The 22410-nt window shown below is 47.9% G+C and overlaps 1 protein-coding gene across 2 annotated transcripts in view; it reads right to left on the reverse strand.

The window, feature by feature from the left end:
• ADARB1 (adenosine deaminase RNA specific B1) overlaps nt 1-22410 on the reverse strand; it is a gene marked incomplete at both ends in the record, with an annotated part of 63552 nt that overhangs the window by 12220 nt on the left and 28922 nt on the right. Inside the window, 2 exons of one of the 2 annotated variants that reach the window (XM_080696207.1) lie at nt 11647-11832; nt 19757-19925. In XM_080696207.1, the coding sequence (XP_080552333.1) occupies nt 11647-11832; nt 19757-19925 (355 nt within the window). Of the gene's footprint in view, nt 1-11646; nt 11833-19756; nt 19944-22410 lie in introns of both variants that reach the window. The other variant, XM_080696206.1, reaches the window with a different exon arrangement.

Consider the following 22410-nt stretch of genomic DNA (forward strand, 5'->3'; position numbering starts at 1 on the left):
ACTCGCAGGTATTTACCAAGAGACATGGAAGTAATGCTGTAGAAACCTGTCCAGAATGGACTCGTGGGCTGCCCACGCGGAGGCTGGACACTGACGCTCTCAGCAGCTGTAATAACAGTAAGACTGGGAGTGGCCTCTGTGTCCACCGGCAGCTGAGCCCCAGGGTTCGGCCATACAGGACATTACTTAGCCGGGAAAAGAAAGGAACTACGGACACGGCTCAATCTCAGAAGAGGTGAACTGAGTGCAATAAACTAGATAAAAATGTACACACGGTATGTAAGAAGTATAAAGTCTTTCCTGCCGCACAGGTTGCCAGACACCAGCCTGCCTAGCTCACGTAATCTTTGGCTGACCAGAATCTTTCAGAATCTTCAACTGTTTCAAAACTCTTGCCTGTTGTAGAGGCCAGCCAATCACCGCAGAGCTGTATTTTGAGCTTTGTTTCCTTGCCAAACTTTGTTTCGGAATTCCTGTCTTGGAATGTAGCCCACGGAGCCCTGCATGGTGGCGCGCACTTGGAACCCCAGTACTTGGGAGGCTGAGACAGGAGGATCGCAGGTTCTCGGCCAGCCTCAGAACTCAGTGAGACCCTGTTTCGAAATAAAGAATACAAAATAGGGCTGGGGGGGGTGTAGCTAAAAAAGAAAAAGAAAAAGAAAAAAAGCCAATTGCACAGAGCTGTAGACCCAAGCTCCCGGCAATCAGGGCAAGAGGCAAGATCATGAGATCATGGCAGGGATGAAAACCGGGCGATTCCCTTCTCCATGTACTTGCTCATCAGATCTTTTGTCAGCTGCACACCCTCCTGCAGAAGTAAAACAACTACTACCACGTCATCGTCGTCGCCATCGTCGCCCTCCTCCTCTTCTTCTCTTCCCCTTTCTCCTCCTCCCCCTCCTCCTCTTCTTCTTCACTTCTTCCCCCTCCTCCTCCTCCTCTTCCTCTTCTTCTCCCCCTTCCCCTTCCTCCCCCTCCTTCTCCTCTTCTTCTTCACTTCTTCCCCTTCCCCTTCCTCCTCCTCTTCTTCCTCTTCCTCTTCTTCTTCTCCTTCTTTTCTTCCCCTTCCTCCCCCTCCTCCTCTTCTTCTTCTCTTCTCCCCTTCCCGTTCCTCCCCTCCCTCCTCTCTTCTTCTTACTCTTTTTGCTTTGCTGAGCAAACATCAGCAAAAGCGACTTTTGCTTGAGCGACTCCCAAGCGTTTCAGTTGCTGACGGTCACTTGCCCAACAGTTTTAATTCCATTTGTGTAAGATCCTAAGAGATGCAAACTAGTCTACATTGGCAGAAAACATATCAGTGGTTGGCTGGGGCTGAAAGAGGAAGGGATGACCAGGGAGCACTAAGAAAGCTTCAGGTGATGGGTATATCTGTTATCTTTATTGTGGTGATGGTTACACAAATACAGACCCGGGTCAAACTATCAAAGTACTATCTATTTTATGCATTTTATTATATGTTAACTATACCTCAAAAATGCTGCAAACACTAATTTTTTGCGTGGTGCTGGAAATTGAAATCAGGGGCTTTCTACCTCTGAGCTGCACCCTCAGCCATATCTTACTTTGAAACAGGGTCTTTATTAAGTTAGGACGTCCTTATTACGTTGCTCAGGCCTGCCTCAAGCCTGCGATTCTCTTGTCTCTGCCTCCTAAGTACTAGAATTACAAGTGTGAGCCATCACGCCTGGCACGATATGATAATTTAAAAAGAAAAACAATTGTTCTCATTAAAAGGTAACATTTTCTTACTGTGGCAAATGCCAAAAATTCACACAAACCTTGGAGCAGAAAATTCGAGCTACAAATCCCAAGGGCCGCTGCCATGATTCTGCGAAGGTGTTTCTTCACAAATGTTCTTAAGAAGGCATGTGCAACAGAAGCAGATGGAAAGCTTTAAAAATAAGCACTCACGTCTCACCTCTGAGGTTCCAACTAGGTAGGATGGGCCCTGGCCACTGTCTTAAAAAAAAACAACATCTGGGCATGGTGGAGCACAGCTGTAAGAGAGAGAAGGATCGCAGGTTCAACACCACCTTCAGCAAACCAGCGAGTCCCTGTTTCTAAACAAAAATAAAAAAGGGACTGAGGATATAGCTTGGAGGTAGAATGCCTCTGGGTCCGGTTCCCTGTAAAACACACACACAGCCATTCACAGATGCTAAATATTCTTAAACACTCCCCAAAGAACTCTTCCTTCCACACGAGCCCTGGCACTGGAAAGCACACCCTTCTAGCACACACATGCCTGGATGCACACACGGACCCCTGAACACACGCTGACTTCTTCAATGCACTGAAATGTGTGGGTCCTCTTAAAATAGACTCACAGTAATAGGCCCTTTACACAAAATTGAACTATACTCAGATCCCTGGGTATACTGCTAAATATGACTTCCTAGTACTTCATTTAGTTTTGATTATGGTTAGGGGTTATATTGTTCTGTGGCTTTTTTTGTGTTTTGTCCCGTTTTGATGTTAGGATCAGGCCATGGCCCTTTTCCATATAGCCTGGAACGTTCACACAGAGTAGAACTACATGTTCTTAGAGTGTCTAAGAAGGGTCTGCAAATGTATTGGAAGGTCATTCATTCATAAGGTTTTCTATTTGGTAACAACCTTATCTTCCCCAAAGCTTCCTTTGCCAGAGTTTTAGAAAGTCCTCTTGGGTTAAGCTTGACAGTGTACATGATTACAATTTATACTCTCACAGGTCACCCTCATGCTTTGTTGTTGGGACTTTTAAACCTACAAGCACTGAAGTTGGGCGAGGGACGCCCCTGATATTCTGATCCGCTTTCATTTCTGTAGATGTAGTACAATCCCTACTTTGTTAATTTTGTTTCATCTTACTTTCATTAGGCCTGCTACATCTATTTTACTGCCCTTTTGAGCCTCTTGGTTTTATTAATTTTAATCTTCTTTGCTGCCTCCTATTCCATTTGTTTTCTTTCCCTTCCCTCCCTATCACTTCTATTTTCTTCTTTATTCCTATATTTTCTGCCGAGCTTTGCTGTTGTTTTCCCTCCCGATTCCTGGGACAAAAAGCGTCGTTCACTTCTTTTCAGACCATCCATACAAGCTACGCTGTTTCCCAGTAAAACTGTGGCTCCAACTCACATTGTCCTACGTGTGCTTTGTATAAATGGTAGTAGCTTATGTTCTGATTTCTTCTCAAAAAGTCTTTTACAAGAGTCTAATTTCCACTGGCCAAGTTTTTGCTTTTTATCTTAATGCTTTTTAGGGCTAAAGTCTCAATGCCTGAAGTCAGATAATGTGACCTATACAACTGACGATTCTGGAAGGGTTCGATTCCCTATAAAACACACACACACACACACACACACACACACACACACACACACACACACAGAGCCATTGCGATGTGACCCTGTGGAGCACTGCAGAGCACAGGCCAGGCCTGCAAAGAAAGTGCCAAGGCTGCCATCACTCCAGGCGGACACTTAGGACAGGGTCCCTGGCCCAGCTCCCGCCGCCCGCTCGGAATTGGCCTGGGTTCCATTGGCTCCGTATCTGAACCATCCTGTCCCCAAGCAGCTTTGTGGTTTCCTGGAGTTTTCCCTCTCCTTTGCTTTCTTCTGCTCCATCACAGACAAGGTGTGGCTTTCAGCTCACCAGTCTGGCCATCCAGCTTCTCAGGCTATTAGCGAAAGTAAATTCATTTTCTTCTGAAAACAGTATTTTTAGTGATTGCCCTTGGGATTCTCTATTCTCATCTGGAGCTGTTCCTGTTTGGCTTGTTGCCAGGCTAAGCTTTGGGTTTATAAGGCATTCTTTCCTGGACCATATTTCTTCAACTTTAGATATCTTTTCCATTTTCCTAGAATATCCTCAAGCTTTATTTTTAACCTACAAAATCCTATGTTGGAGATAAATTTTCTGAATCTTGAGTATCTAAAAGTTATCACCTTGTCCCAATGTTTGAATGACATTTGGCTGGAAAGGAAATTCCACAATGAGATGTTTCTCTTCCGAACTGGGAAGTTATTTTATGACTCCGTTCTGGCTTCCGGTGTCCTGCTAGGTGTTATGTAAACCTGACACTTGTTAGAGTTAGCAGGAGCTCCTAGCATCTTTATCCTTGGTGCTCTGAAACCCAGTAAGCATGTGTTGAGCGTGGAGGTCTTTCAGTAATCCGGCTCAGTGTTCATGGTACCTATTCAATTTTAATACAAGTGGTTTCCTTCACCACAACAAATTTCTCTTGTTATATCTTCCTATTTCATATATATATATATGTATATATATATATATATACACATATATATACATATATATACATATATATATATATATAATTTTTTTTTGGTGGTACTGGGGGTGGAACCCTAGGACTTTTCTACCTCTGGGCTATACTCCCAGACCTATTTTATACTTTATTTGGAAACAAGGTCTCACTAAGTTGCCGAGAGCTTCACTAAGTAGCTGAGGCTGGCTTCGAACCTATGGGATGCTCCTGTCTCAGCCTCCCAAGTGCTGGGATTACAAGTGTGCGCCACCACGCCCGGCTTTCCTGTTTCCTATTTTTGAAGTACTACTAGATAGATATGGGGCTCTCGGGGTTGGATCCCACATCTCTCAGCTGTTACTTAGGTCCTTCTGTCCCACGTACTTGAGACCCTGCCTCCCTCTACCCTCAGGCCCCTGCCAGCTCACACGGCACTTGCTGGGAACCTAAAGCCTCAATATGTGATTTGCTAAACGCTTTACACATACTAGACAGGTCGACCATCATTTAGATTTTCTTCTGTTCTCGGAATTATTTCTATTTTCTCATATATATTTTTCTCTTCAGTGCTGTTTAGGGTCCTCAAAAGTTTACTAACAGCCAGGCATGATGGTGCATGCCTGTAATCCCAGTACTTGTGAGGCTGAGACAGAAGGATCATAGGTTTGGAATCAGCCTCAGCAACTTAGCAAGGCCCTCTGCAACTTGGTGAGAACCTGTTTCAAAATAAAAAATAAAATGGGGTTGGGGTGTAGCTTAGAGGTAGAATGCCCTGGGGTTCAACCCATAGTACAAAAAAAAAAAAAAAAAAAAAAAAAGGCAGCTCAATAATAGCTGGCTGCTCATTCAGGCTTTCAATTGACTAATATCGTTAGTGGCCTGGCTTCATTGCATAGCCCTTCAAGCAGAGACTGAAGGGAAGCAATCAGCCAAGACCACACCCCTTCGCAGGGCCCAGGGGTCCAGCCCCGACTCGCCAGGCTGTCGTGTGTGTGTGTGTGTGTGTGTGTGTGTGTGTGTGTGTGTGTGTGTGTTTGTGTGTGTGTGTGGAGCCTGGACACACGTGGGTGTGGGCGAGGGAGCCTCACCGGGGGGCCCAGGCCATGGCGTGGGCTCTGCGGCAGTGGGCCTGCTCTTTCACGAGCACAAGGCTGATGCTTCAGTCTCCTGCCTTGCAATCTCACTGCTTCTCTGTGACAGAACCGGAACAGGATCAGCACCCTGGGATGCCTCGGCCTTAGGATTATGTGCTTCTAGCTAAAGCTAGATGGTCAATTAACTAACAGAAAAAGTAAAATCCGGAAAGGACAATTTAAAAAAATATTTCAAGCTAAATAAAGTGCCATCTTTAGCAAAAACGGAATAAATAGGGCAAAAAGAAAGCAGCTAGCCCGAGGTTCCAGTGCTAAGCAGATGTTTTTCTGGGGCAGAGGGCCCCTAAATGGCTGCGAGAGCCTATCTACACAAGTCCCCGGGGCCACACCGAGGAGCAGCTTATCTTTCTGGGACTGCAAAGCAAGAACTAGGGTAATGAGCTGATCACAGGCCACGGTGCAGACACCAGTAACAGCGGGAGCCACGTGACTGTAATGAGGGCCCCGTGGCTGCAGGCAAAGTTGCTGAATCAGAGCTTTAGAGCAAAACTACAGAGAAATGTTGAATTGTCCTAGAGGCGGATAAAAGCAAAAAATCAGAAGAGCCAGCATTGGGCACTGACATTGACATTCCCCCTATTTTCACCTTAAAGATACTTTCCAACAGATCCCACCCATTTAGTAGGTGCTATGCTTTGCATGTGAAATGCCCCCCAAGGTCACAGGTTGAAAACAAGGTCCCCCCCCCCAACAAGGTTCTGAGGTGGAGTGGCTAGGAGAGGTGCAAGGTGGCTCACTAGGGATGGCGCCTTGAGGACTCCGCTCTGCCCATCCCCTCTCTCCTCTCGCTTCTCTTCTCTCCCTCCCTCCCTCTCGCTTCTCTTTCTCTCTTCTATCTCCCCTTTCTCTCCCTCCCTCTCTCCTCTCCTCTCTCTCCTCCCTCTTCCTCTCTCCCCTCTTTTCTCTCCTTCCTTCTCTCTTCCCTCCCTCCCTCTCCCCCCTCTTTCTCTCTCTCTCCTTCTCTCTTTCTTTCTCCCTCCCTCTCTCCCCTTCTCTCCTCTCTCTCCCCCTCTCCCCTCTCTCCTCTCTCCCCCTCTCCTTCCCTGTCCCCCTCTCCCTCCCTCTCTCCTTCCCTGTCCCCCTCTCTCCTCCTCTCTCCCCTCTCTGCCCTCTACCCCTCTCTCCTTCTCTCTCTCCCTCCCTCCCTCCCTCTCTCCCCTTCTCCTTCCCTCTCCCTCCCTCCCCCTCTCCCCCTCTCTCCCTCTCTCTCCCTCCCTTTCTCCCTCCCTCTCTCCCTCCCTTTCTTTCTCTTTCTCTCTCCCTTTCTCCCTCCCTCCCTCTCCCTCTCCCTCCATCTCTCCCCCCCCTCTCTCCCTCTCTCCGCCTCTCTTTTGGCTGTCACACACCGAGCAGCTCCACTCTGACACAGCCTTCCACCATGCAGCTTCACCTTGGAGCCAGCTCGTGGACTGACCTCTAGCACCATGAGCCACACAGGCCTTCCCTCTGAGTTGCGCCAGTCAATGGACTCATGGGAAGGCCCTCAGGGAGCAGGAGACCTGGGCCGCTGGGGGCCAGAGCCTGGACGAGTGTGCGCTGCAGCCCGCTGAGCACATCCCGGGCAGCCTGCGGTGCCAGGGCCAGTCCCACCCAGACAGCCCTGCTCCGCAGGATGCCGGGGAGTCTGCCGAGGGACAGGGCTGTCCTGGGACCAGGCCGTGGAGCACGGTGGTCTCCCGCAGGCTCTGGGTGTTCAGGTGGCCTGGGCTTAGTATGGGCAAGAGGATGTGGTACGGGAGAGGACATGGGCCACAGGCTGTGAGCTTTGTCATCAGGACCTCCAGGGATCAAGCGGCCAGAAAAATGTAGCCACAGGGAAGAAAACTCAGGCTGAAGGAAGACTCAGCGATCCAGGTCAAAGGGCTCAGAGGAAGCTGGGCGTGGTAGGCACGCGCGTAATCCCAGTGCTTAAGGCTGAGGCAGGAGGATTCCAGGTTTGTGGCCAGATTCAGCTACTTGGTGAGGCCCTCTGCAGCTTAGTGACATCCTGTTTCAAAATAAAGAATAAAAAGGGCTGGGGGTGTATCTCAGAGGTAGAATGCCCCCGGGTTCCGTCCCCAGTGCCACAAAAACAAAAAACTAAAGGGCTCAGAGGAAGGAGTAGAAGGAAAGCCTGTCACACACGGAGGCCAGATTTGCTAAGACTTTTCGATTGTTTTGGTGTGTGTGTGTGTGTGTGTGAGAGTGAGTGTGTGTGAGAGTGAGTGTGTGTGTGTGTGTGAGAGTGAGTGTGTGTGAGTGTGAGTGAGAGTGAGTGTGAGTGTGTGTGACAGTGAGTGAGTGTGTGACAGTGAGTGAGTGTGTGTGTGTGTGTTACTGGGGATTGAATCCAGGGGGAATTTTGCCACTAAGCTACATACTCAGCTTGTTTTTAACTTTTTATTTTGAAACAGGGTCTTACGAGGTTGCTAAGGCTGATCTCAAATGGCAAGCCTCCTGCCTCAGCCCTCTAAGTCCCGGGCTTACAAGCATACACCACCAGGCCTGACGGAAACCTTTGAATTTTAAAGGAAAAACACAAATGACCCTATCAGAGAGAAAATAAAGTGAGTGCATTAGTTAGCTTTTTGTTACTACAACATATGCCTGAGGCAACCACCTTATAAAGAAAAAAGGTTTCAGCCGGGCGTGGTGGCACACGCTTGTAATCCCTGTGCTTAGTAGGCTGAGACAGGAGGATTGCACAAGTTCAAAACCAGCCTTAGCTACTTAGTGAGGCTCTCAGCAACTTAGTGAGACCCTGTTTCCAGATAAAATATAAAATAGGTCTGGGAATATAGCCCAGAGGTAGAAAGCCTCTGGGTTCCCACCAAAAAAAAAAAAAAAAAAAAAAAAAAAAAAAAAAAAGGTTTCTTTGGCTCGAGTTTACAGGTTATAGTGCCTGATTGGTTGGCCCATGGCTTTGGGGCTGTGGCTCTACAGAACATCATGGTGGGTGTGGAGCAAAACCGCTCTCCTCACAGCCAGGTGGAGAGAGAGAAAGAAAAAGAGAAACAGAGAGACGAGAAGAGATGAGAGGAGAAGAGAGCGTGGCCGGGGCCTCACAGTCCCAGGCCAGAGCACCCTCCATGACTAAGGGCCTCCCACCTCCTGAGGCCCCACTGTCTCCCAGGGCCACGCTGGGGCCTGCCACTTCAACCAGGGCCTCTGGGAAACGCTTCAGACCCACCTTTCTGGGATGGCTTCCTAGAAAGCGAGAGGAAATCTACCTGGGTCTGTGACAGCAGAAGGCTGGAGGGCAGCGTGTGCTCGGGAGGGAGCCCGAGGAGCCGCCGGCACACAGAGGAGGGCCGGCAACCTGCCACAGGATGCTCCAGCACGCCGTGCGTCCAGGAGTGAAGGACACACTCCAGGAGCGAGGGCCACGCTGCCTAGGGGTCGAAGAGCGGGAGGCTCGAGGTGGGAAGACGTGGCCAGGAGAGAAGGGCTCCTTGATCTGCATCAGGACTGTTGGTAAGGTGACAGGAAAAGCATGACCTTGGTGAGAAAGAGCCCTTCTCCATCTCCCGAAGGTCACCAAAGAGCCAGGAGCAGGGCGGAGGGCGGAGGGCGGCTGTGGACACCAGCCAAGACCAGCTTCCCCAGGTGTGTTCTCTGGATCCCACTAGTTCTTGGGGCTGATTTTCGTTTTTAAGTGGCTTAAATGTATTTGTGTAAAAAAATAAAGGCAGCCAAAAGGTAGAACAGAAATCAGACTCAGAACTTCCAAACCACCAGTGGGAAAAAGACAAGACAGTCTAACAAATAGAGTGGGGAGGTTTAGGTGTGCAAGAGGCAGAGCAGGGCGGGCCTCCTCCTGTGCTGCTGCAGACACGGGGCTAGGGCGGCCTGCGGCTGCCCTCACCCCCACGCTGGCTCCCCCGGGCAGCGGGCACGCTCCCTCCCCCTGCAGGTGGGTCACAAGTCCTGTTCCTCCTGCAGCCTTCAGGAAGGCGGGCAGGCGGAGACTGCAAAATGAATGGCATGTGGGGCCTTGAGGAGCAGGGAGGCTACTGGGAGGGGGGAAGAACAGACCTTTATGTTTTATGATATGCCTCGTGTTCTCAATGTATAAGCTGGGCACAATGGCACACACCTCTAATCCCAGTACGTGCAAGGCTGAGACAGGAGGATTGCAGGTTCAAGGCCAGCCTAGGCAACTTAATGAGACCTGTTCCAAAATAAAATAGGGCCAGGGGTATAGCTCAGAGTTCAATTTCCAGTACCACAAAAATAAAACAAAATAAGCTAAAATAAATTATTCTCAATATAGATACGCATATAGTACAGTGGTGACCTTTAAGTCTAGTGCACGGATAGTATTATTATTTTTTTATATACATGTGTACTTGACGCATACAGAACTTGATAAAAACACATTTGACTTTTGGAAGTGAGCCCTACTGTCGATCTCTTGGAATATTTCTTTTGTGTGTGTGTGTGGTACTGGGGGTGGAGTCCAGGGGCTTTCTACCTCTGGGCTATACTCCCAGACCTATTTTCTATTTTATTTGGAAACAGAGTCTCCCTGAGTTGCTGAGAGCCTCACTAAGTAGCTGAGGCTGGCTTCGAGCCTGTGCGATCCTCCTGTCTCAGCCTCCCAAGCTCTGGGATTATAAGTGTGCCCACCACGCCCGGCAGAATGCTTCTTCAGCAAAGTGACCCTTTCTGTTCAGACTCAGCTCGGGAGGCTCACCGCTCGATGGCTCCGGCACCATTCAGCGAGGCCCTGATGGACGGCTGGTGGGGCAGCTCCTCTGGCTGCAGGTCTCACACGCTACGCTAAGTGTCTATGGTGGCGGCTGCAGGTCAGCCTGGCTGTGCTGTGTGTGCGACCTCAAGGCTCTTGTGCCAGAGGCTTCGTCCCCAATGCAGGGGTGTCAGGCGGGGACCTGTCAGAGGCGGCTCGGTCACTGAGTGTGTCCCTGGGGAGGATTAACGCAGGTCTTCCTGGACCCTGGTCAGTTCCTCAGAGCGAGTTCTTACAGCAGGGGTGACCCACACCCGCTCGCTCCTGCACTCCGTGGCGCCACCCGTCACCTCTGCGCAACCCCGCCGCCCCACGGTTTCGCGTCCCTGCGACTCCCTCGCCAGAGGTCAAACAGGCTTTCAGCCTCTAAACTGTGAACTAAATGAGCCTCTTTTCTCTGTAAAGTTCCCAGCCTCCGGTCCTTTGTTATAGCAACCAAAATGGACTGATCAAGCACTCTCACCTCAAGGGAAGGCAAAGAGAGAAAATTACTTTCTGAGCTGTGAGAAATTCACATGCCAACATAAAACAGAGTGCTCCAAACCACGGCCACGGTCCAGCTTCAACTCACCCACCCAGAGTCCTCAGTCAAGTGTGTTTCTCTTCAAGACTGAGGTCAGAGTTTGGGAGCTGTAAGATTCGACCCCAGACGACTCCTGCCTTTCCCTAGCCATGCTTACTTTATAAGCTGGGCAGACACCACACTGCCCTCACCAGGTGTGCGGGCAGCGGCCATGGCAGAGCACACACACACACACACACACACACACCGAGGGAGGCGTGCACACACAGCAGAAGTCACTCATGTGCACCAGAGGAAAACAGTGCACGTACACTGGAGGAAGAGTGCACACACACCAGAGGAAGCAGGATTCAGTTAGGGTCAGGGTTTAGTTTTGAGCTTCAAAAACATTAGTACGATGTTATTTTTCTAAAGGGTAAAAAATACCTTCTGTGTCCTTTTAAGTAAAGGTAGGCTTAGAGTTTAAGAACCTTGAATTCAAGAGCTCCTGTTCACTTTACTGTTAGTCACTGAAATTCTAAAAAAAGAAAAGAAACCAGTAACGCAGGGCGTAAAAAGTAGGAGAAGAGATGGCCGAGCATGACGCCCGTCATGAGCATGCCCGTGGCACCGCCACAGCCTCCCATGGTGAGCCTGGTGGGCGTCAGGGCACCCTGGGGCAGCCTGTTGTTGTGTGGACACCCAGGAGGCTCCATGCAAGGAAGCGGATTCGGCAGACCCGGCCCAGCGAGCCTGGGAAAGCCAGTGCTTAGTGATTTTCTTGACACCTACGCGTCTTTGCCCCCAAGGCAGGAATGACCGTGATGTGAGGAAGAGGAGACACGGGGCCGGGCTGGCTGCAATTCAGCCTTCGGATGGCCAGGTTTGCGATAGGGAAAGGCATTCACCCTGCAGAGAGGCTCGCTGGACGGCCCTGGAGGCCCTCCTCGCGTGCCCTCCTGGGAGGCTCTCCCGCCCCGCAGCCACCCTGTGCCCATGGGGGTGACGAGGATACTTGCCGCTGAGCAGAGGCTTGTTGAGGGTATAGAGCGGCGGCAGGTCCTCTATGTTGGAGATGCGCTGGTACATGGCCCTGGAGAGGTGGTCCCCATGGTACAGGCTGCCCAGGATGATGCTGGATAAGTAGATGGGCTCCACGAAGATGCTGAGCAGCGAGCCCTGAATGCCCACCACGTTCCAGCTGCAGGGAGAAGGAGGCACATTCTCAGAGGAAGCGGGACCCTCGGGGAGGGCCAAGCGCCAGGCCAGCGTCCTCACGCGGCTGCACAGCTGCGCCCAGCGCTGCCACACGGCAAGCACGCGGCCGGGAAAGGTGACGAGCTGGAGCAGCAGACCAAAATTCACAGGAAAGCCCACTTGAAAATCATTAAACTGGGGAGTGTTTTCTGTTCGCCGTTATGTTTCACATGACAACACTGGAGTTTGTACCTAAAAAGACACTGGTGATCTACACGTGCGTCTCGTGAAAGACTTGGGAAGTTTTCAAACAGGACACACGTCTCCGCTGTATTACGTGCAATAAAGGTGATAGCTCTGAGCCGGCGCAGCGATGCGCGTCTGTATCCCAGTCCTCGGGAGGCTGAGACAGGATGTGTGTGGGTTCGAGGGCAGCCTCAGCAACCTAGCAAGAAGCTGCTTCAAGACAAGAAGTAACGGGGCTGGAGGTGTAGCTAAGAGATAGAATGCTCCTGGACTCAATCCCCAGTGCCTAGATAGATGATAGACAGACAGAAAGAAGGAGCAGCCACGAGGACTCCCGAGACCGAGGCTCTTCCCTCAGGATGGAAACAAGTCTGGGTCCTGTACCCAACATCCCGGCTCATCTGAAGTCAGCCCGGCGACTGGCTTCTGTTTTGCTTGACTCAGAGCAGTGATGGAGCCAATGTTGAGAGTTTGGAAGCTGCTGAAAACAGAGGCAAGCAGCACACAGGGCTACGGTTTTGCAGACGGACACCAGGGGTCAAGAGATCAGAAGAAATCCGAAAGCAAACTTTACCGGCACAGAGCCGGTATGCAAAGGCTGTGAAAGAAATTTTTTTCCAAATGCTTAAATCCAAAACCCCTCCCCTCAAATTAAAAGGCATACAAAAAACAGAGAAACACAGCCCAAGCAGGAAACCAAAAAATAAATTTCTGGAAACTAATCCTAAAAGAAATGCAGATCTATCAGCTGCCTGGGAAAGAATTTAAAATAACTGTCATAAAGATGCTTAATGAAGTAAAAGATAACACAGATCACTTATCAATACATCAAATTAATAATCTAACAGCAAATTAAGGAACTAGAACAAATTAAATCCAAATCTAGCAGAAAGACATGAAAGTATAAATAGATAAAATACAGCAGAAAAATAACAGAAAAAATCAATAAGAGTTTTCTTAAAAAGAGTGCAACAAAATTAATTCTTAGCTATATTAACTATGAAAGCACAGAGAAGACTGAAATAGCCAAAATTAGAAATGCCAGAGGTAATATTACGGCTGATGCCACAGGAATGGAAAGGAGCCGTGAATAACTGCCACCCACAAATCGATGGCCTAAAGGAACATAAATTCCTGTAACCATACAACTACCAAGACCGAGTCATGAAGACACTGAAGATCTAAATAGATCATTAACAAGTGAGAGACGGAACCAGTAATGATATAAAACCTCCCCCAGCAAAGAAGAGCCCACAGCCAGGTTACTTCACTGGAGAATTCCACCAAATGTTTAAACACTGTTTAAAATATAATAAGCACCAATCCTCCTAAAACTCTTCCAAAAAATTAGAGGAGGCAACATTTCTGAGCTCATTCTATGAGGCCAGCATTACCCTGATATCAAAGCCAGGCCAAGTCAGAAAACTATAGACAAATATTTCTGATGAATATTGAAGCAAAAATCCTTCTCACAATATTAGCATATCAAACTCAATAACACAACGAAAGGATTATAGACCATAACCAGGTAGCATTATTTCCTGGAATTTAAGGACAGTTCAGCATTTGAAAAGCCCTTCAGTGCAATCAATCAGATTAACGTAAATGAAACACAAAGCATGTGATCCTCTCAGTTGATGCAGAAGAGCACTGGATGAGATTCAACTGCCTTCCATGATAAACACGCTCGAGGAACACGAGCAGAAGGAAGTCGCCTCAACACAGTGCATACGATTATGAGAACCCAATAGCCTAATTTGGCCTTGATGGTGAAAGACTGAAGCTCTCCTCTAAAATCAGCAACAGGGCCAGGACGCCCAGTGTCCTGCCCACAGTCAGCACACTACTGGGCAATACAGAGGAGTGAACGGCCTCCTAACTGGAAAATAAGAAAATTATATGTTTGCAGATGACATTTCATATATGTAAAATTCTAAAGATTCCATTTAAAAGCTGTTAGAACTAACACACAAGTTTAGCAAAATAACAAAAATAAAACCAATATGCAAAATCAATTACATTTCTATATACTAACATGAACAATCTGAAAAGAAAATTAAGAAAACAACTTCATTTAAATAATAAGAAAAATACTTGCACATAAACCTAACCAAGGATGAGAAAGCCTCATATACTGAAAACTGCAAAACCAAGCTAAAAGATGAGAAGATACTAAGAAATAGAAATATAACCTGCACACACAAATTTGAAGACAGTCTTGTTAAGACATCCATACTTCCCAATGTATACATTCAAAATAACCCCTGTCAAAACTAACAATGGGGGCGACCGAGAAAAGCGGGGCTTAAGAGCCCCGCTAACAACCAATCTCTATTACCACAAAATCAGCGCCTTTCATAGCCAGAAAACACCATCACCAGAGAAACAAAAAAATGTAACTACAAGGGACAGAAAAAAGAGGGCTGGAAAAACAGGACACCAGAAAGAAACCAGACTGCAGTGCTGCGGCCAGAGCTGCGGCGCGGAGTGGCGGGCGCCATCTTTTCTTGCAGCACCAGGCCCCAGAGAGGAGGGGGACTCAGAACAGAGCTCAGAGTCACAGAGGAGATACGCCGGCCTCACGGCTGAGAACATGGCAGCAGCACCTTACTGCCGGCAGCAGCAGCAAGTTCACTGGATGGCTATGGCTACAGACCAACGCACTCAACAGCCCACCAGGCTCCAGAGAGAAGCAGCGGACAACGAGCCAACGTGAGCGGCTGCAGAACAGCCAGGCGGGATTCGGCAGATTTTTCGGTGCAGGGAGCATCTAAAGTTCCCAGTGGCTGGGCTCAACACACGCTGCAGGGACTCAGAGCGGAGCTCAAAACCAGAGAAGAAATACGCCAGCCTCACGGCCGAGGGCGTGGCAGCAGCACCATATTGCCACCAGTGGCAGCAGCAGCAAATTCACCGAGTCCACTACAGCTCCATCTGCGTACTCAACAACAGTGAGTCAAATAGAGGGCCCCGGAGGAGAAATCTCAATACTGCACTCCCAGGGACTTGACCCAGTGGGGGAGTGGCGGTGGCAGAGATATCACACCATAGGAGAACGCCCAACCTGGCACCCCCCACAGTCTAAAGCAGCCTCTGTTAACTCCCTGGGTCTGAGACTTTGCGATACAACCCAGTAAAGGAGTAGTGGGGTCTGAGATACCACAGACTCGAGATCCAGAGCACCTTAAGTGAAGTTGTAGTGACCCAAGGGAAGAACCCAGAGAAGGCACAAACTTCCGAAATCATGGGAAAGAGGAATAACAATGGAGCAATGAATGCCCACAACCCCACAACATCAGAACCCAATAAAACAGAAATTCAGAGATTTCTAGAAGATCAAATCAGGAAAATAACTGTAGAAATAATAGAGGTGTTTCGAAAAGAATTCAGAGAGAGCCAAAAAGAGATAAAGGATGCAATTAATGAAGTAAAGGCCTCAATTCAAAGTACAAACAACCGATTAGACCACACGGAGAATAGAATCTCGCTCTTAGAAGATGATCGATCCAAAAATGAATGCATAGTTTCTAATCTAGAAAAAAATATCCGACAGCAGGAATCTGACATTGAAGAAATATGGGTCCATTTTAAGAGAGCTAACCTAAGAATAATTGGAATAGAGGAGGGAAAAGAAGGTGAAACCAAAGGGATCAACAATCTCTTCAAGGATGTAATAGCAGAAAATTGCCAAACATAGAGCAAGAGGTCGATACACAGGTCCAGGAAACTTATAGAACTCCCTTTAGACAGGATCGGAGAAGAGTATCCCCATGCCACATAATTGTCAAAATGACCAATGTGGAAGCCAAGCAGAGAATCTTAAAGGCAACAAAAACAAAGGGCCAAGTGACATTCAGAGGCAAACCAATTAGAATCACTCCAGACTTCCCAAACCAAGTCATGAGAGCCAGAAGGGCTTGGAGTAACATATTCCAAACTCTGAAAGAAAACAACTTCCAGCCAAAAATTTCCTACCCAGCAAAACTTTCTATCAAATTAGATAGGGAAATAAGAAGCTTCCATGACAAACAAAAACTGAAGGAATTTATGTCTTCAAAACCAGCACTAGAGAAAATACTCAAAGAGATTAACTACAAAGAAGAAATAGGTAACACACACCAGAATCAGAGAAACAAGATTTTCCATCCAACAGACAAGTAAGATTAGTTATCTGTGGAGATTCATTATTTATGTTAGTCTTTTACCTATCTCTAAATGGTATTGTTTGCCTTTATTGTTGTTAATTTTTAGGATTTCTAGTTGGAATATTAATATACCTTCAGATATAGCATTTGAAAATATTTTATTCCATTCTATCAGTAACTTTTAACTCTGTTTACGTTGTCTTTGGATATACAATTTTTTTTATTTTTTAGGGAGTTTGTATACCCTTCTGTTGCCTGTGCCATTGAAATCATATCCAAGAAATCACTGCCAATTTCAATGTTGTGAGGTTTTATGACCCAGATTTTCTTCTAAAAGTTTATAGTCTTAAGATTTATATTTAGGTCTTTTATCTATTTTGAGTTAATATTTGTATATGGGATTAGGTAAGGGTCCAATTTTTTTCTTTTTCATGTAATTATTATTTTCAACAATATTTAGTTAAAAGATTATTATTTCCTCCACCAAATGTTCGTGGAAACCTTGTCAAAAATAACTTGACAATATATGGAAGAATTTATCTCTATGCTTTTATTTAACTCCAATGGTTTATATATCTGCCTTTATAACAGTACTACACTGTTTCAATTATTGTAGCTTTATATGGTTTGAAATCAGAAAATATATATCTTCTAGCTTTGTTCTTTTTTGAGATCATTTTGGGTATCTAGAGTCCATATTCCATATCAGGATAGATTTTTTTCTGAAAAATAAATATATAAATATATGATAGTTTCACCTAAAAAAAAAAAGAAAAAAATATTCTCTGGTAAGAAAGAATGCAAAAAGAAATACTGAAATGTTATCTTTAAATTATCAAAAGCTTGGTATCAGACAAATGAAACTGTTATGTGAGATTATCATTTTTAATTTTGGATAAATTGCTAATACTAGATGTCAACCACTAAGCCAAGCATGGGAAGGAGGGATGGGGAGGGAATGGGGTGGGGATCGGGTGGGGGCTGACTGGGCGATGTGTGCATGTATGTCTACAAAAGTTTGTATCCCACTAGGATGTATGAATACAGTGCACCAATAAAAGAAAAAAAAACAGAAAAAAAAAACCTAACAATGGCATTTTTTTTTTTTTTTGTGGTGGTACTGGGGTTCCTGGAAGCCCTTCTACCTCCGGGCTACACTCCCAGACCCATTTTTACATTTTTTAAAATTTGGAAACAGGGTCTCCTAAGCCAGCGCTTGCGGCTGGCTTTGAACCTGCGCGATCCTCCTGTCTCTGCCTCCCAAGCACGGGATTACAAGCGTGCGCCACCACGCCCCGCCGACAATGGCATTTTTTGAGAAACAGAAAAATTCTTCCAAAAATTAAGTCCCAAGGGAACCTAAATAGACCAAACAATTATGCAAAAATAAAAATAAAGTTGAAGTATATATGCCTTCTGACTTCTAAACGGGACAAACATTAATAGTAATCAAAAGTGTGAAACCGGCACATGGACAGGCACAGAGAGCAGCGTTACAGCAGAGACAGCCCAGAGGGCCCTCGCGCCCATGGACAAGTGGTCAGTACAGGGAAAAGACCACTCAGTGAGAGAAGGACCCGGGGAAGACGCTGACTGTTCCCCTCGCCTTGAGGATTACAGCAATACCAGGAACCTTGAAAATCAAGAGGAAAAGATGACCCAAAGATGCGAGGGAAGCGTATCAAAGGGCAGTCAAAAGAAGTGGCAGGACGGTTAATACCCGGTTAGAGAAACGCTCAGTGTTCATGGTCATAAGAGGAATTCAAACTAAAGCCCGAGACACCCATTTACAAAAGGGGGGCTCACTGAACGCATGGCTGCAACCGGACATCACTGCGTGAAAGTCCATGCACGCATCTCCTGGATCCAGACCGCAAGAAGTCTAGCAGAGGCCTACAAAGAGCTCCATGTCGGACAGAAGGAAGCCAGAGGAAGTGCAAGGGTCCACTGTGAGGGAAAGAGCCTGTGACTGTCAGAATATTTGCAAACCCCGGAAGTGCTGAACAGATGCACAGAGTTGAATTAGAATATAAGAGACAGTAAGATTTATAACAATGCCATTTCTACAGATAACAACACACACATAAATACCCCCAAATGATACTATTGCCTTTTTCCAAGAACACACATATGCGTGCGTGCACGCGTACACACACGCGCCTCTAGACAGTGGCTGGAAGGACATATAATAAAGTGACTATGCCACAGGGGTGCAGACCAGCATCCCTAAAGAGCTCCAGAGTTCAGAGCGTTTGGGAATTTGGATTTTCAGGTTTGGGATGCTCAGCTGGTAAATTCTAAGCAAATATCCTAAACTCTAAACTCCTCTGAGATCTAAAACAGTTCTGGTCCCAAGTCTTTTGGATGACGGATACTCAACCGTGACGTGCTCTTGGGGAGAAGAGCCCTGAGTGTATGATTAATCTAGTCCTGAGTGCCTGAGCGTTCCCCTTCCCTGGAACCCATTTCAGAAAGTCAACACAAGGCTCACAGCAACTGAAAACGTGTGCACAGGTCCTCCTGTGGACACGCATGGGCTTCCACACCGCTGGGAGACGCGCTTCCCTTGGACCTCACTACCACAGGGCACTCCACCATCAGGTGTGAGGGAGGTGCGGGTAAGTGTATATCAACTCTGGAAGCCTGTGTGGGGGCGGTCCAGGGCCACCCACCCTGGCACCAAAGTGGGGGTCTGAGAAAGGAGGGTTTTATATGTCGTGTGTGGGCCTGGGGACTGAACGCAGGGCATTTTACTTCCAGTGAAGCCCCCAGCCCTTTTTTATTTTGAAACGGGGTCTGAGTTGCAGAGGCTGTCCTTAAACCTAGAACCCTCCTGTCCCAACCTTCCAAGTGCACATCGCCACGCCTGCGAGAAGGGAGGGTTCGAGGTTACTTGCTTCTGTTCTTCGGAATACTTTCAAAATCTGCCCATGCAATTCTGTTTTCAAATAAACATTTATTGAAACATAAAAACAAAGAAGAGCTACTGGACCTACACCAGCACCTGGAGAAATGTTTTCTAAAACATGACCTGGATGTAAGCTCCCGAGAGAGAGAGAAGGCCATTCCTGATCGCCGGCTAACTAGGGCAGCCTGTCCATGGAGCCGCGTCGTGGGCCAACCCGCGGGGCCAGACGGCTGCAGCGCTGTGTGCGTGGAACACGCCGTGGAAGTGTCCAGCTATCCTGAAGTGGGCGTGCTGATCACGCACGCCGCCAGGCAGTAAAGACCGTGGCCGTGGAGGCCCAGGCCTCCACCGGGGAGGAGGTCCTCTGTGCGTCCCTCTGGGAGCAGGTGGTTTTGAACGCCACTGCCGGCAGCACGGGGAGCGCTCCAGTGTAACCAGATGCCGGGTGAAGGCCCGATGCTCGCTCTGAGGAGGGCGGTGTGGGAGGCCCCCACCACTTCCCTGTGCCCACGGAGCGCCTGTTCAGAACTTTGTCCCCAGGACCCTGGGAGGCCCGAGCAGGGACAGGACAAAGACAAAGGCTGGGAACAGGGAAGGAGGGCGGAGGGTGCCGCGGCCCGCGGCCTTACCGGGCCATCTTGTCGCTGCAGGACATGGTCAGCAGCCGCTCGCCCTGCAGCACGCCGTCCCACGTCTGGATGCTGGCGTGGGAGCGGACGGGGATTGTCCCCTCGCCAGACTCGATTTTCGTCCGCAGCTGACCCCTCGCTTTACGATTTGGATGTCTGTCTGCTGGTTCTAGGAGAGAAACAGGGCGTCTGAAACCCATCATTGGGTTTACAGAAAAGCACATCCAGCCACACCTCCTAAAGTTAAAAGAGAATTTATGTATACATATGCATACGTGTACGCTTTCTCTAGGAAATACACATACAACATGAACTGCTGAATTGATCAGAGAGCACAGCACAAACCAGATTTGAGAAGGTGGTCTCTCTGGATTGGGTCAAAGAAAGGGGTTTTCATTTTTACTGAAATGATTTCTGTGTGTGTGTGGGTGGTGGTGGTGGGGTTGAATTCAGGGGTGTTTTACTTCTGAGCTATACCTACAGCCCTGTTTTTTGTTTTGACACAGAATCTCACTAGGTTGCGTTGAGCCTCTACCTAAGTTGCAGAGGCTGGCTTTGAACCTGCGATCCTCCCATCTCAGTCTCCCAGATGCTGGGGTTACAGGTGTGCGCCACCGCGTTCAGCACTGAAATGATTTCTTTTTATTGTGAAGAATGCTCAGAAGCAAGCAGGAGAAACACCGTGCTTTGCTAACTTTGGGCGCTTGGGGGCCTATCTTACCTGAGTACTTTAAAAACATTTCTTTTTTTTTCCTTTTTTTTTTTTTTTTTGGTGGTACTGGGGTTCCTGGAAGCCCTTCTACCTCCAGGCTACACTCCCAGACCTATTTTTATATTTTTATTTGGAAACAGGGTCTCCTAAGCCAGCGCACACAGCTGGCTTCCAACCTGCGCGATCCTCCTGTCTCTGCCTCCCAAGTGCGGGGATTACAAGCGTGCACCACCACGCCCGGCTAAAAACATTTCTGTAGATGGATTCAGAAATAAATTCATAAGACGTACGCTAAAGTTTGAATCTACAATGATTAGTCCTGCATAAGGTGATATATGGGATTTTAATTTTCTCTCTCATCTTAAAATTACTTAGCAATTTTTTACAGAAGTATGTATATTGCTGTGTTTGTGTGTGTGTGTGTGTGTGTGTGTGTGTGTGTGTTACTGAAGAGGGAACCCAGAGACATTCTACCTCTGAGTTACATCCTTAGCTCTATTTTAATTTTGAAAAGGGCCTTGCTATAGCGGCCAGCATCGGAACCTGCCGTGAGGCAAGGCTGGTGTTGGGGCCTCCGAAGCCAGGATTGGAGCCTGCCGAGGGGTTAGGCCGGTGCCAAGGCCAGCGAAGCCAGGATCGGAGCCTGCTGTGAGGCAAGGCTGGTGCTGGGGTCTCCGAGGCCAGGATCGGAGCCTGCTGAGGGGTTAGGATGGTGCCGGGGCCAGCGGCCGGCATCAGAGCCTTCCATGAGGCAAGGCCACTACTGAGGCCTCCGAGGCTGGGATCAGAGCCTGCCTTAAGGCTAGGCCGGTGCTGGGGCCACCCAGGCCGGGATCGGAGCCAGCCGAGGGTTTAGGCCGGTGTCGGGGTCAGCGAGACCAGAACTGGGGCCTCCCATGAGGCAAGGCCGCTGCTTGAGCCAGCGAGGTCTGGATCAGTCCACCGGGTAGCCAGGCCACTACTGGGGCCGTCAAGAGTGGGATGGGTACTTGCAACGTGGCATGCAGAGAAATATCGCAGAAAATAAAAATCAGATGCTTCCCCTAATCAGCAAAAACTAGGAGGAAAGGGGCAACAGGAAGAGGTCGAGCTATAGAAAGGGCCCTATAGCGAAGCAACTAAGGTGACCAATCAGAGGGTATGGAATAGGGGAGGATGGAGCCTCTTTAAAAGGCAGGAGGTACATAAACAAATGTGTCAAAGTTAATCACCAAACAAGCATGGGATTGAGGGAGGGGGAGGGAATGTAATGGGGACTGGATGAGGGCTAATTGGATGATGTGTGCTTGTATATCCTCTCAAGTCTTATATTCCAATGTGATATATGATTACAATGCACCAATAAAAATAAATTTAAAAAACACTAAAAAAAAGAAAGAAAAGGGCCTTGCTAGGTTGATGAGTCTTGATACTTGCTGAGACTGGCCTTGAACCTATGCTCTTTCTTGTCTCTAAGTACTGAGATTATAGGCATGTGCCACCATGCCTGGCTGTATATTGCTTTTGTAATAAAAATATTATCAAACATTCTATTTGGAAAAAATAATGCATAAGCAGGAATAAGTGGATACAACCCACTGTCAAACAAAAGTGTGACCCTGGCCTGGGAAGGTGAAGGCGGAGACGGCCACAGAGGCCCCACTCGCCGCAGCGCCACCTGCAGCTCGCAGAGCAGCCTTGCCCATCAGTCACGCTTAGCGTAGCTCATCAGAAACACCAGGAACATCAGAAACAGCCACTATGGAGATCAGTGTGGAGATTCCTTAGAAAACAGGGATGGACCCACCAGATGATCAGGCTCTACCCCTCCCGGGCATCTTTCCAAAGGGGTTGAATCAGAACTACAGCAACATCTGCATGCCCATGTTCATAGCAGCACAGTTTGTAACAGCCAAAATACGGAACCAACCCAGGTCTCCATAAACAGATGAATGGATTGCAA

The sequence above is a fragment of the Muscardinus avellanarius genome, assembly GCF_963383645.1.
Source record: "Muscardinus avellanarius genome assembly, chromosome: 5".
Classification (NCBI taxonomy): Eukaryota; Metazoa; Chordata; class Mammalia; order Rodentia; family Gliridae; genus Muscardinus; species Muscardinus avellanarius.